The sequence below is a fragment of the Pinus tabuliformis genome, chromosome 9 (assembly GCF_031772625.1).
Source record: "Pinus tabuliformis cultivar Carrire ecotype Pingquan chromosome 9, CPIR1, whole genome shotgun sequence".
Lineage (NCBI taxonomy): Eukaryota > Viridiplantae > Streptophyta > Pinopsida > Pinales > Pinaceae > Pinus > Pinus tabuliformis.
The window spans coordinates 549230196-549243813 of record NC_142307.1 but is presented as its reverse complement, the minus strand read 5'-3'; the positions used below and the strand labels follow the sequence as shown (position 1 = coordinate 549243813).

At 43.1% G+C, this 13618-nt stretch overlaps 1 protein-coding gene across 1 annotated transcript; it reads right to left on the bottom strand.

The window, feature by feature from the left end:
- Positions 1-8978: 8978 nt before the first annotated feature.
- LOC149149684 (ATP-dependent DNA helicase PIF1-like) lies at positions 8979-9677 on the bottom strand. Its single transcript, XM_089442554.1, has one exon. The coding sequence runs from the start codon at positions 9675-9677 to the stop codon at positions 8979-8981; it is 699 nt and encodes a 232-aa protein (XP_089298680.1).
- Between the last annotated feature and the right edge of the window lie 3941 nt (positions 9678-13618).

The window sequence follows — 13618 nt, the reverse complement described above, 5'->3', positions numbered from 1 at the left end:
TAACAAACAATTCAAACCCTCATAACCCCTAAATTACCTGCCCAGAGCTGTACACTAGGTCTGCTTCTAACAAACAATTATACCCTCATAAACCTTAAATTACCTGCCCAGAAACAGTAAATCATAACAAGATTTTCACAAACAGGGGAAGATTAACAAAACTTAACAGTAGCGGCTATTCGAGTATTCACGCCTCCAGCCACTCTAAAGACAAAAGCACAATGGCATATGGACAGTCAAACACGAAGGTAAAACACAGCCGAAAGAAAGCAAAGAAAAATATCAGCAGCAGAACAATTTCGCGGAGCATAAACAGAGTTCCGCCAACCGGAAACAATTAACAAAAATGCCTAAAAGCCTTGCACGCCACCCTTCACACGAAACGAGAACACCTTCACTCTCAGGTTCCATGGCTGCATGAAATGAAACGAGAACACCTTCACTCTCAGGTTCCATGGCTGCATGAAACAATATTTGCAGCCTTCTGCTAAGACTTAACTATATCCCTAACCCTAGGCAAAACTATGCCATGCCCTTCCCGCTTTCACTACCAGCATCAATGGCGGCACGAAACAATACTTGTGGCCTTCCACTAAGTCTTAACCATAACCCTAACCAGAGGCAAAAATATACCATGACCTCCCCGATTTCACTTCGAGGCTCCATGGCTGCAAGAAACAATATTTGTAGCCTTCCGCTAAGGCTTAACCTTAACCCTAACCATAGACAAAAATATACCATGACCTCCCCGATTTCACTTCGAGGCTCCATGGCTGCACGAAACAATATTTCTACACTTCCGCTAAGACTTAATCCTAACCCTAGGCAAACTATACAATGCCCTCCCCGATTTTACTCCCGGGCTCCACGGGAGCACAAAACAATATAAGATAAAGATAAAAATAACTAGCAATTGCCCGGAAAGGTGTAAAAGAACCAAGATAGGGGAGCAAGGAATGTGGAATACAATAGTTAAGACAATATATTTCAAAGTGTAATGGGTTTTTATATTTTTTTTTAGGTTAGTTCAGTATGAGTAGTTAACCCAGAAAGAAATATATACTAGTTACCTCAAAGGGAATTATCTAGAGGATAGTTGAGGTTGAAAAATGGATTTTGGGTGTTATTTTTTAATTTGTAGTTTTCGTTGATTTTCCATGAGCAATAGTTTCGTAAGAGTTGCAAAGCATTATTCTATTTTTATATGAAAGTGTTTGAAAGTTGTAAATGTAAATTGTTTTCCAATAAATGTAATAATATAGATATAATTTCCATGGGTGTGAGTAGTTATTTTTCAAGGATGTCAATTAGATTAATTTTGCAATTAGCCGTGTAGTTTGGAAAATGTTTAATAAAGTTGTCATTTAAAAGAAAAAAATGTGTTTTTTTTGTGCAACAAGTGGCATATTTCATCACATGTTGGTCTAGGAATGAAGAACGCCACACTATAGCAATGTGTTAAGTAGCATTAGTGACTTGTTGTTCCCACGTATTAATAATTTTTGTAGAAAAGACATGTTGCATGTGTTTTATTCGTCATTTTTGTTTATTTTCCATTAGCGGTTTCGTAAGAGATTGAAAGCATTATTTTGTTTTTATATGAAAGTGTTTGAAAGTTGTAAATTTAAATTGTTTTGGAAAATAATTGGTATAAGTGTAATACTATAGATATAATTTCCATGGGTGTGAATAGTTTTTTTTTCAAGGATGTCAATTAGATTAATTTTGCAATTGACAATGCAGGTTGGAAAATGCTTATTAAAATTGTCATTTATAACAAAAAAAAATGTGTTTTTTTTCAATGTGTGTCATATTTCACAAGAGGTTGGTAGAAAACAGTAAAATGAAAAGGAAAATAATGTTATTTAGCTTCCAAATAGATAATTGGATATGTGTTGTTTGTTACTTGTAGTACCATTGTAAGAGTCGGTTCCGGACGTGTATTTAGAAGTTTTGTTAGATTTATTGTCATGTGCATTGTCTTATTTTGTATGGTTGAAATGTGAAAAGCTAGTATGCATGTTGTGTATAGCATGTATTTGTTTGCAAAGTTTGGAAGTTGCGAGAAGATAAAAAAAAAAAAGAAATGTTGAAAAGTAAGGGGGAAAAAACAGAAAGTAGTGAGATCGAATGGGCATGTAAGTAAAAGAGGTGTGTATATAAGGAAGTGACAAGTAAGCAGAGTGCTACAAAGAAACCAGGTTGTGGTATCTATAAAAGCATAAACATGCCGCTGATGGGGGGGGCATGAAATGTTGTAGTCAGACAATGTAGGTGTGTGCGCCCCCATATTTGGAAAAAATCTAGTCATAAATACACGCTGCCGCATAGCATCTGCAGCACCATTTGAGATTTAAAGTCAGGACATGGTCGATATACTCTGAGCGGAGCCGGCTATTTGCATCCCTTTCATGTTTATGGATGAGGACATGCAAGAAAATCTTAATCCTTCTAAGTAGTTGGAGAGGAGGGTGCAAGCAGTAAAGAGGCAAATTTGGTGAGAGCAAGAACCGCAACTATATATTCAAAAGAGTAGTTTCTTGTTCATGTATTTCCTGGCAAAACTGGTAGAGCTGGGAAGCAATTTTCATACCCATTTTCTTGTTCAAGCAACAAAAAAGGATATAAGTAAACATGGATAAATGAATAACCGAAAACTAAAATATAAAAGCTAAATAACATTAACATGAAATAACAACACAGTAGGAATAGACGAGGGAAAAAAGAAACACGAATGCAAGCTTTTTTTGTTTGCATAACAAGAGATGAGATAGATGATCCAGATTTAAACAGGAATGCAACAAATTACAGATATAACCATAAATACAAAGATGCAGTAGAAATAACACTTCATTTCATTAATATCAAATATTGAAATATGCTTACAAACAAAATGGAAATAAGACTAGCTCGGGCGATGGTAGCTTATCTCTAAGAAGAGATGTGGCGGCTACATGTCTTTGAACTGTGTTACAATGAGGCTCAAGGGCCTTTTTATTATTGAACAATAAGAGCAAACCCTAACCCGAGTAGATGTAACGCCAAGATTTTATGGGCCCCATTGGAGTTAGTTGGAGAGCCAACTTCCCGAGGTTGCGACTTGGTCATATTATCTTCGTTTGACGCGCATAATACCCCATAAGAAAGATCTCTCCGAGGACTACAACAAAAAAGATAATTTTATAAAAATATCGTTGTCAGTAGATTGCTTTAAAAAGGTCGTTTAGGGCCTCAAAACGGCTCCGAAAGTTTAGGACCCGAAAAACTGCTAAAAATAGTAAACTGTGCTACAATTAAGTTAACTAAAAACCTGAAAGAAACAATGGTGGGAGTCCAAGTGGAAATGGCAGGTGGCCACCAATATCCACCTGGATCATTCCACCCCCTTAGAAAGCAATGGTCCCCATTGCGTTGAGTTCCTCCATGAGATGAGGAAACTTCTGTTGAACTTGGTCCCTGGTGAGCCACTTGCCCTGGTGAAAGAGTTGGCCTGCTTTGACAACTCGATACAATTGGATCTTCTGCTGGCGAGTGTGCTTGATCTGCGTGTCCATGATCTGATCAGTTGTGGCTTGTTCCATGCAATCTGGATTTAACTCTGTAGGTGTGAGTTGTTCTACAATGTCTGATGTGTTTAGCAATGGTGGGAAGTATGGTCGAAGGCGGTCCACATTGAACACTAGGTGTAGGCCAAGGAATGGGGGAATGTTGAGCTCAAATGCATTGTCTCCCACAACCTTGGTAATGGTGTAAGGACCATATCGAAGTGGTCTGAGTTTCTGATAGGCTCCGGTAAGGCATTCCTTTTGCAAATGCAACCAGACTTTGTCGCCCACCTGAAACTTGTGTGGCACCCGATGTTGATCATGTCATTGCTTGTACTTGGAATTTGATTTCTCCAGAATGTCATGGACCTGCTGGCAGATATGTTGGATGTGTTCAATGAAGTTGTTTGCCTTATCAGTTTCGGACTGGACATGAGCCGAATTTGCCTGAGTAGCTGCAAATGGCATGGCCACATCAATGGGACATAGTGGTTGGAATCCCAAGCCCACCTGAAAAGGGTTGTGGCCAGTCGAGCTATGGAGAGCCCGGTTATAGCTGTGTTGGACATAGGGGAGGCTCTCATCCCATATGTGTGGATGCTTTGAGTTGTACATGCGCAGAATGTGTACGATCATCCTGTTGACAACCTCTGTCTGGCCATCAGTTTGGGGATGGAAAGTTGTGGACTTAGTGAGCTTGGTGTCCAGCATCGACCAAAGACTGAACCAAAATGTACTGAGGAACCTGTTGTCCCGATCTGAGATGATAGACTGTGGGATCCCGAAGTGTACTCACACTCGTTCAAAGAAGAGTTTAGCAATGGCTTCCACTGTGATATTCATTTTGCAGGCAACCATAATCACCATCTTCGAGAATCTGTCGATAACCAAAAAAACACAGTCGTTGCCATGCTTAGTAGAAGGAAGGCCCGACATGTAATCCATGGAGATGGATTCCTAAGGTCAACTAGGGGTAGGCAGTGGAGTATAGAGCCCTTGCTTCTTGATGGTCGGTTTGGCAATGGCGCAGGCAGAGCAGGATCTGATGTACTTCCCGACATCCTGTCGAACATTGGGCCACTAGAAATACTTCTGCAGTGCTGCCACCAATTTCTCGACCTCGAAATGCCCAACAGCCCGACTGTAGTGTGGTTCCCAAATCATCTTGGCACGATCACTTGAAGGAACACAAAGGTGTCCCAGGTGGCATAATAGGGCATCCTGGAGATGAAAATCTGGAACTTGTTGACCCTCCAAGAGCATCTGGTATGTGTGGCTGAATTTTGGGTCGCTTTTGTAGAGAAGTGGCCAATCAGAAGTCTCGTGCCCACAAGAATTGAGCATGGTGGTTAACGCCATGATCGGTGGTCGACTGAGGCAATCTGCAACATTATTGGTGCTGCCCTTCCTATACTTGATATTCAAATGGAACTCTTGCAAGTATGTGGACCACTTCTCATGGCGATCATTCTGCAACTTCTCTTGCGTCTGTATGAACTGCAGGGGCCGGTGGTCTGTGTGGATGACCGTTTCCTTCCCCAAAATGTAATGCTTCCATTGTCGGCGGGCCTGCACAATGGAATACATCTCTTTGTCATAAGTGGGATACTTCCGGACTGTGTCTGAAAGTGTCTCACTGTGATATGCCACTGGATGCCCCTGTTGAGTAAGGACTGCCCCAATATCATAGTCAGAGGCATCTATCTCGATCTCAAATGGTTGTTGCAAGTCTGGTAATGTGAGCACTGGTGCAGAGCAGAGGCGATGTTTCAACTCTGTGAATGCCTTCTATTGAGATTCAAACCAAAATAATTTTGCTTTCGCTCCTCCCTTGGTGACTTGACTCAAGGGCCAAGTGATATGAGAGAATCCCAACACGAACCCAAGGTAGAAATTGGCAATACTCAGAAAGATGCAGAGCTCTGTCAGAGTGGTTGGAGCTGGCCAATCCCAAATGACTTAGATCTTGGCTGGATCCACATGCACCCCCTGTTCATCAATAATGTATCCCACATACTGAACCTGGGTCATGCCAAAAGTGCATTTCTTGAAATTGGCACATAGCTTGTGTTGCCGCATTGTTTGGAGAACCTGCTAGATGTGGTGGAGGTGTTGTTCCCAACTCTGGCTAAAGACTAGGATGTCATCCAAGTATACCACTACAAATGAGTTGGTGAATGGCTACAAGATGTTATCCATTAGCCTCATGAAGGTTGCAGGAGCATTCGTCAACTCGAAAGGCATAACCAACCATTCAAAAAGGCCCTCCTTGGCTTTGAAGGTAGTCTTCCACACATCAGAGGGTTCGATTAGTACCTGGTGATATCCTGATTTCAAGTCGATCTTGCTAAAATATTTTGCCCCTTCAGTTGGTCCAGAAGGTCATCAATCCGTGGGATCGGGTACCTATTCCGAACAGTAATCTTGTTTAGCACCCGATAGTCAATACAGAGTCTCCAAGTCCGATCTTTCTTCTGTACCAACACGATCAGGCTCCCACAGGGCGATAAACTCGAACAGATGTGACCTTTCTGCAGCAGCTCCTGAATCTGCCTCTTGATTGCGTCGTTCTCCAGAACGGAGAGCCGATAGATTGGTCCATTGGGCAGTGGCACCCTGGGGTTAGATCGATGGAGTGCTTGACCTGACAGTGCAGAGGCACCCCTGCCAGGGAGGTGAAGATGTCCTCGTACTCCTCCATAACCTTGTCCATTTGTTGTTGTCGCGCGGAGGGGCCCTGTTTGGAGGTCGTGGCCACCGCTTCTTCTTTCCCTAAAGGCATATCATTAGGAAAACAAATTTCCCAGTTTTGGAAATGAGCTTACTGCATTGTTTTGCAGTAACCAAAGAGATGGCAGTAGGCAGTGCTACCTCCGGTATCCTGTACAACTTATTTCCCAAAGTAACAATAACAACATGAGGCCTTGACTCATACACAACATGTCGCTTCCATAAGTATGGTTGGCCTAATAATACATCACAAACATCAAGGGGAGCAACGTCACATAATACCTCATCCATGAAGGGCTTGATGTTGTATGGAAGGTGACATTGTTGGCTCACGCGAAGATCCCGTCCTTGGTGAAGCCACCCAATGGTGTACGGTTGTGGATGTGCTGTGGTTGGTAAGCCCAGCTGCTTCACGACCTCTACCGAAATGAGGTTCTTTTGGCTCCCGCTGTCGATAATGAACTGTAGCAGGGAACCCTTTACCCACATTTGGGAGTGGAAGAGGCGCTCCTCCTCTGGATCTTCGGGTTCCTCCTTCTAGATCTTCGTGGTGGCAACGATGGCGTTGGGCTCCGCATCGATAATCTGCTTCCCTTTGTCATTCCCCTTGTCGAGTTCTAACTTAGAGTTGGAACATGCATCTGATTCTGAAGCCTTTAGCTCAGCCACCAGTGACTACTTGGCCCGACACTCACTTGTGTTGTGAGTGGAGCTCTTATGGAACTCACACCACTTTCTCGTGTCCTTCTTTGGCGTCACAGTGTTGTTCTTTGCTTGCGGCTTTGGCGGATTGTCCTGGGACACCCCGCCTTGGCTCTAGCCTTTGTTCTGCGGTTTGGGGGCACCTTTCCCTTGCTTTGGATTCACAGATCCAAAGTCTCTCTTATTCTGTTTAAACTTTTGCTCAATCTTGACGGCATATCGGTATGTCGTGCCGAGTGAGGAGATGTCCAGGAATTCCATCTCGTCCAAGATGTACCTATGCAAGTAGTCGCAGTACTTGAGAACCAAATGTTTCTCGGAATCCTTGATACCCAACTTCGTGCGAAGGGTATGAAAAACATTCGTAAACTTCGACACATCTTGGTCCCTTCCCTGTTGCAGTGTTGTCCACTTTATCTGTTTATCCTCATAGCTCCCAACAAGGTAGTACTGCTCCTTGATGGCATCTTGGAACGAGTTCCAAGTGGGTGCAGCTGAAAACAGTGAGTTTGTACTTTCATCCTTCTACTCGCAGTAGGTTTCCCACTAGTCCTTGACGTGGGGGGCTACTTTGAGAAGTGCAAAAGTGATTTTCTCCCAGCTAGAAAAATCATGAACGGAAAAATATGCTTCTAGCAGATTTAACCATTTATCTACAGCATCTACATCTATGGGAATGTCAAAGTTAACTTGTACCTTAAAGGGTGTGGCGCTTCCAGAGTAGCTGCCAGAAGTAGATGCGTCGCCCTTGGGTAGCCGCTGAAGGATCTGGGCAAAGTTGTCCATCATCGCATTCCTTTGTCGCTCGAGGGCTTCTTCGAGCAAGATTTTGATAGGATCTCCTACCCCCTCGTCTTTCTTTTCATCCACTATGGGAGGCCGTCGGGATTTGCGAGGCTGGTCTTGCAAAGGTTCGACTAGTTCGAGCCCTAACTCCTTATATCCCAACCTCGTTGGGGACATGCAAAGAAAAACAGAGAAAGAGTAGACCGCTCTGATACCACTGATCCAGATTTAAACAGGAACGCAACAAATTACATATATAACCATAAATACAAAGATGCAATAGAAATAATACTTCATTTCATTAATATCAAATACTGAAATATGCTTACAAACAGAATGGAAATAAGACTAGCTCGGGCGATGGTAGCTTATCTCTGAGAAGAGATGTGGTAGCTACATGCCTCTGAACTATGTTACAATGAGGCTCAAGGGCCTTTTTATTATTGAATAATAAAAGCAAACCCTAAACAACCAAAACCTTAACCCGAGGAGATGTAACGCCAAGAGTTTATGGGCCCCATTCGGGTTAGTTGGACAGCCAACTTCCTGGGGTCACAACTTGGTCATATTATCTCCGTTTGACACGCATGATACCCCATTAGAAAGATCTCTCTGAGGACTATGACAAAAAAGACAATGAAAATAAAAAATCGCTAGTGGTAGATTGCTTAAAAAATGTCGTTTAGGGCCTCAAAATGGCTCCGAAAGTTTAGGACCCAAAAAACTGCTAAAAATAGTAAACTGTGCTACAATTAAGGAAATTGAAAAACTGAAAGAAACAAATGTGGGGGTCCAAGTGGAATTGGCGGGTGGCCTCCAATATCCACCTGGATCAACAGAAGATCTAAAAAGCAATGTGGAGGAAGTAAAGCTACCTTGCAAAGAATGGCGTCAAGGAGGTGGCTGCATAGATTTAGATGCAAGGTACATTTCCTCTCTTTTCCTGCATATCACGTATGGATTGTCTTGCATGCGTGCGTAGCGTGAGAAAGAAAAAGTGGGAGAGATGCAAAGGTCGTTCAATGATCCGACTCTAGATATAGTTGTGAATGTTAGGCCTTGCCAATCAATGTCGCCAATGTCGATTGTTGTTTTCTGGAGGGTCATACCTTGTGATTTGTGGATCGTTAGGGCCCATGCCATGCAAAGGGGCATTTGTGTGCGAGAACCCCTTGTTACTGGTGAGATTGGAACATAATTTGGAAGTGAAAAGTCTCATGGTGGACCTTTGTAATGAATGAAATCGACAACAACAAATGATGGGAGTTCTGGGGGTCGAGAAACAGATACATAAGGGATAGCAACAACTTTGCCAAGTGACCCATTAACAAGGCCTGCCTCAACCCACAAATTGCTTGTTAGGATGACTTGTTGTCCAACGCATAAAAGCACTTTTGAAGCCAATTGTTCATCCTCTTGAGTGCCAGATGGCATTTGTTTCCTTTGTTGGGCATAACAACGCGCAATTGGCATGTTCATTTTTTTTAGCATGGCTTTATTGTGAAGAGATACATATGCATTAGTTGCATAAAGGTGCATAGCATTTTCAAATGTTTGTTGTTCATCTGGTGGAAGTTTGGATTGTGTGCGTGCCATGAGAAGTTGCCAATCAGCTAGTGTGGGGGTTGCATTGCGAAGATTGGAAAGGAGTTGGCGAAATGCAATCTGAGAAGCGCCTGTGCCTTGTTGGCGAAAAATCGTTGAAAGTGTGACAATTGTATCAAAGCTCCGCCAAAGAGCATTGCCACGAGATGTGCCTACATACAATGGTGTATCTTTGACAGGTGGCAATTGACTGAGGTCACCTACAAGGATTATGGACCAGCCACAGAATGGGGTGTTTCTACTCGCTAGGAATGCCTTGCGTAAGTGGCCATCAATTTGAGCAAGAATTTTAGGGCCAATGAAGCTCATCTCATCAATGAGAATGTATTGTACATGTTGAAGTTATTCTTGAAGGTTTAGCAGGGATTGGCCTTCAAGAGATTGCATAGAGGATACAGATATGTGAAGGCCAGAGTGAATTGTAAGTGGATTTATGTGGAATGCTGCAACACCAGTTGGAGCAAGCAAGAGTAAAGGGTTGGCTCTATTGCAAGAGGTGGATAGGAAGGCATTTTGAGGCATTCAATTAGGCAAGATTTGTCGATGCCAGCAGTGCCTTGGATAAGCATCTTTAGCGGTGGTTTGGAGCATTCGCTAGTAAAGTGGGAAAAAACGATATTGAAATCCATGTGTTGGCTAGGGGACAAGGAGGAAAGGGAGTGCGTAGTTGGTGGGGGGGGGATTTGGCATAGTTGTGTGGAGGAGCGTTTGAATTCTATGAAGTGAATGCCCGTCTCTTGCAAGTGTGCAGGGATAATGGAATGAGCCCAATTATGGTTTGCATCGAAGTCACGGTGGCCAAGCAGTTCTAGCTCATCAAAGAGAATATTGTTAGTTGGGTGGAGTTGGGAAAGGAATTGTCATTCATCCATGTCCATGGTGCAGTGGGGGTCTGTTTCAATAGGGGAGTTGTTGGGAGTGGTGGGGAGGGGTGGGTCTGTAGGTGCACGATGTACATGCCATGCATGGTATGTGTGTTTAACCTGTTCCCAGTGCGCGACAATTGCCTCGTTGTTTGCGCTAATATCAACTGGCAGGTTACGGAAAGGGACGTACAAGAGAAGTTCACTCCAACAAAAGTCGACATACAATTCTGAATCTGCATATGGAATAAAGGTACAATGAGGAATGAAGCGTACGGACCATGGAAGGAGAGATGTATTTCCACAGTGATGTTTTGCAGTGGAAGGAAAATGACAAGGATCGTGTGACTTCAATAAGAGACAATGATTCAAGTGAGGGAGGTCTTTGCATGTATGAAGTGATTAAGGGTGTTGTTGGAAGATGGCCATCCAAGATATGTGATACATGTCTGAAAACTGTTATCTTAACATTAAGGGAGGCAAAAGAGCGGCTGCATTTTGTTAGTGGGAGTTTTTGGAGCATGTGGCATGTTTCCTATGCACCAATGTCCCTATCAGCAACGAGTTCGGTCAAGAGTTTGCGAACGACAAAGACAGTCGGGGCATCGAGGGGAGAACTCATGGCAAGGCAGGCAAGCATTTGGTGGTAGCTTTCTGATTTAGACTTTGTTTTTGTTGCATATTTCGATATGTAGTTCAAAACAGTGTGGCGAGAAAGGACAGGCTAGAAGTCAATGTTGGCCCTCCAAATTGCAAGCATGTGAGGGTTGTGGACATTAATCTTGTCATCATTTCTAGTAGGAGAATATGTCTTACAGTCGGTAGAACTGATGTCCATGGAGGAGGAAGCATGCAATTCCCAGGGGGCTCCATAGCAGCACGATGTGGAATTGTTCCTTTTGCGAAGGCAGGTAGAGGAATGGTAGTTTGTGTGCCATTAGACATAGATAACAAGCTCCTCGTAGTCTTGTTCTTCATTGGAAGACAAAATTTCGGGTGTTGCAAGGAGGCAAGGATCACAAACCGATGCTCGCTGGTTTCCGGAATGTCTTTGATTGAGGGGGCAAGGGTTCCAAGCAGTAATGTATGAATCGACAAAAGCTTGAGTAGCAACAACACTTTCTTCATCAGTCCAGTTGAGGTCATCCATCGTCGGTGCATTTGAGAACCATAGGAAGCCATGTATATGTGCAAATCCTCTATGTTGCCATTCATACTTATGGTTAAAAAAATAAGAGAACAAGTAAGAGGTTTGCATGAAGCAAATTGTATATAAAGGAGAGAAGGAAAAGCAGAAGTTCCAGACCTGTACCAAAAATCCTTTACAAGGAACCCTTTTTGCAAGACCTCTTCCAAGTAAATTGTTAATCTGCAATGGATGTATAGAGATGCACGATGCGGGTTTGCAACAATGTTTTGGATTCTCCATCGAGATTGTTCATGCACATTGGATGGAGGTTTAGAAGGCATGGCCATATGCAAGTCATGTCACTTTGTATTAGTTGCATTTAATGTGAAGAAGAAGGTAGGGTTGCCTTGTTGAACGATCATGTCACTAAGTTCCCCTCTAGCCTTCGTCCAAAAATCTTGGCTCCCTTGGAGAGATGACCCAAACAACATAATCTGGTCTGGAATGGTTGAGGGGGGAAGTTATTGTAGGCGCTGGCGAAGGTCTGCAACAATGGCTGACAAAGTATTTGCAAGGTCTCTTTTAATGAAGACAGACGCAGTTGCCTGGCTTCGATGGCACATTATAAGGTTGTATAAATAATAGAGAAATCTTGGATGTTGACTAAAGTGGTTGTCGTGGTAGCGCATTAGATGTAGACCCGGTGGCGAAGAGGGTGGGGAAGGCCATAGAGAATAGGCCCTCAGTGTTGTATTCATTAATGGGAGAAAGACCAATAATGGGCCATTGAAGTGAATGGGTGGGTGTGGAATTGGAAGATTCTATGTAGGTAAGTATTTCATCAAGCTCAATATGGGAATTTGGTAGATTTGAAACAAAGGAGGATGGATGAAGGTCAGACGGGCATGCGTGGTGGAGCTCAGGAGTGGGGGTTTCAGAGAACGGCAGGTGGGGCGAAGGGGAGGGAGTGGTGACATGGTGCAGAAGGGTGGCGACATGTGTAGGGACAACAGGCAAGGCAAAAAGTAAATTTGGGTTAACCTGAATGTCACTGTAGTATGGATCATTTGCTATTTTGAATTGCAATGCTGCAAGGATGTGAGATCTGCTAACAAAAAACTCATAAGATGTGTTGTCAGAGGTACTTTTGTTGACAATAAGGATATCTATTTTTGAGAGCATGCGGGGAAGGGAGGTGACAATGTTAGTGATATCTTGAGGGAAGCTAATAGTATGGCCAAAATATTTGTATTGGCCCCCACGTGCATGGGTAACTTGGAGAACTGGGCTGATACAAGCAATGAGAATCTCTTCAACGTGAGTTAGGCAAGAGAGGATTGCGAGTTGTTTGCCCGGGTCCATGTTGTTTGAGGACAAGAAACGATGAAAAGTTCATTCGGAGGCACAACGGGAGCAGGAAATAAAGCTGTTACGTGTTTTTGTTTTCATGGAAGGGTAAGATTCATTACAAGTAGAACATATTTACATGGGAGTGAGTGCATCAATTCATGCACGAAAGCAATGATGTGCTTGTCGAAGACAGTTGTTGTGGAATTGTTGGGAATTTGAAAAGCAAGCAACATGGGGGGCCTGTTGGGCAGGGAAAGAAGGAGGTGAAGGGGGGTCAAGGGTGGGGATAGGTGGGGCGGAAAGAAGAAATGGAAGTGGGAGCAGAGGAGAAGGGGTGGATTGAACAAGAGGGAGAGGAAGGTGGGGAGGTATGGAAGATTCAACTAGGGTGGTACGAGGGGGTAGTGCAGATCAGCAAGCACTATAGAGAAGCCGACGACGCACATTTATTCTGTCCCTGTGAAGTGCGTACTGTCATTGCCAACATGCTTGACGTGCATCGAGCACCAGAGTGGATTCCATAGCTAATCAAGGAAGAAGAGTATTTTCAAAGTTAGTGGTAGAAGTTGAATTTGAAACAAAGGCAAGTATACCATGCATGTCAAAGGAAAAGTAGTCTATGGAGTGAATAATGTGTTGTTGTGATGCAAGTAGAGGTATTTTATTTTGTGTGGCATTTGGAAAACATATATAAGAAAAGATGAAAAAGTTTAATAACAATGTGACAACAAACATGTATCTTTGCAAGCAAGTAACCAATATGAACGATCAACAAAGTGAGGAACAATACATGTCATGTGCTAATTTGAGAGAGGAGGATGTATGTTTTTTTTAATTGGATGGTCTTTGTTTTTTTTTAGGTTTCGTTGATGAATGAAAAGGGAGTGTTGGCCACTACGCGTCAACTT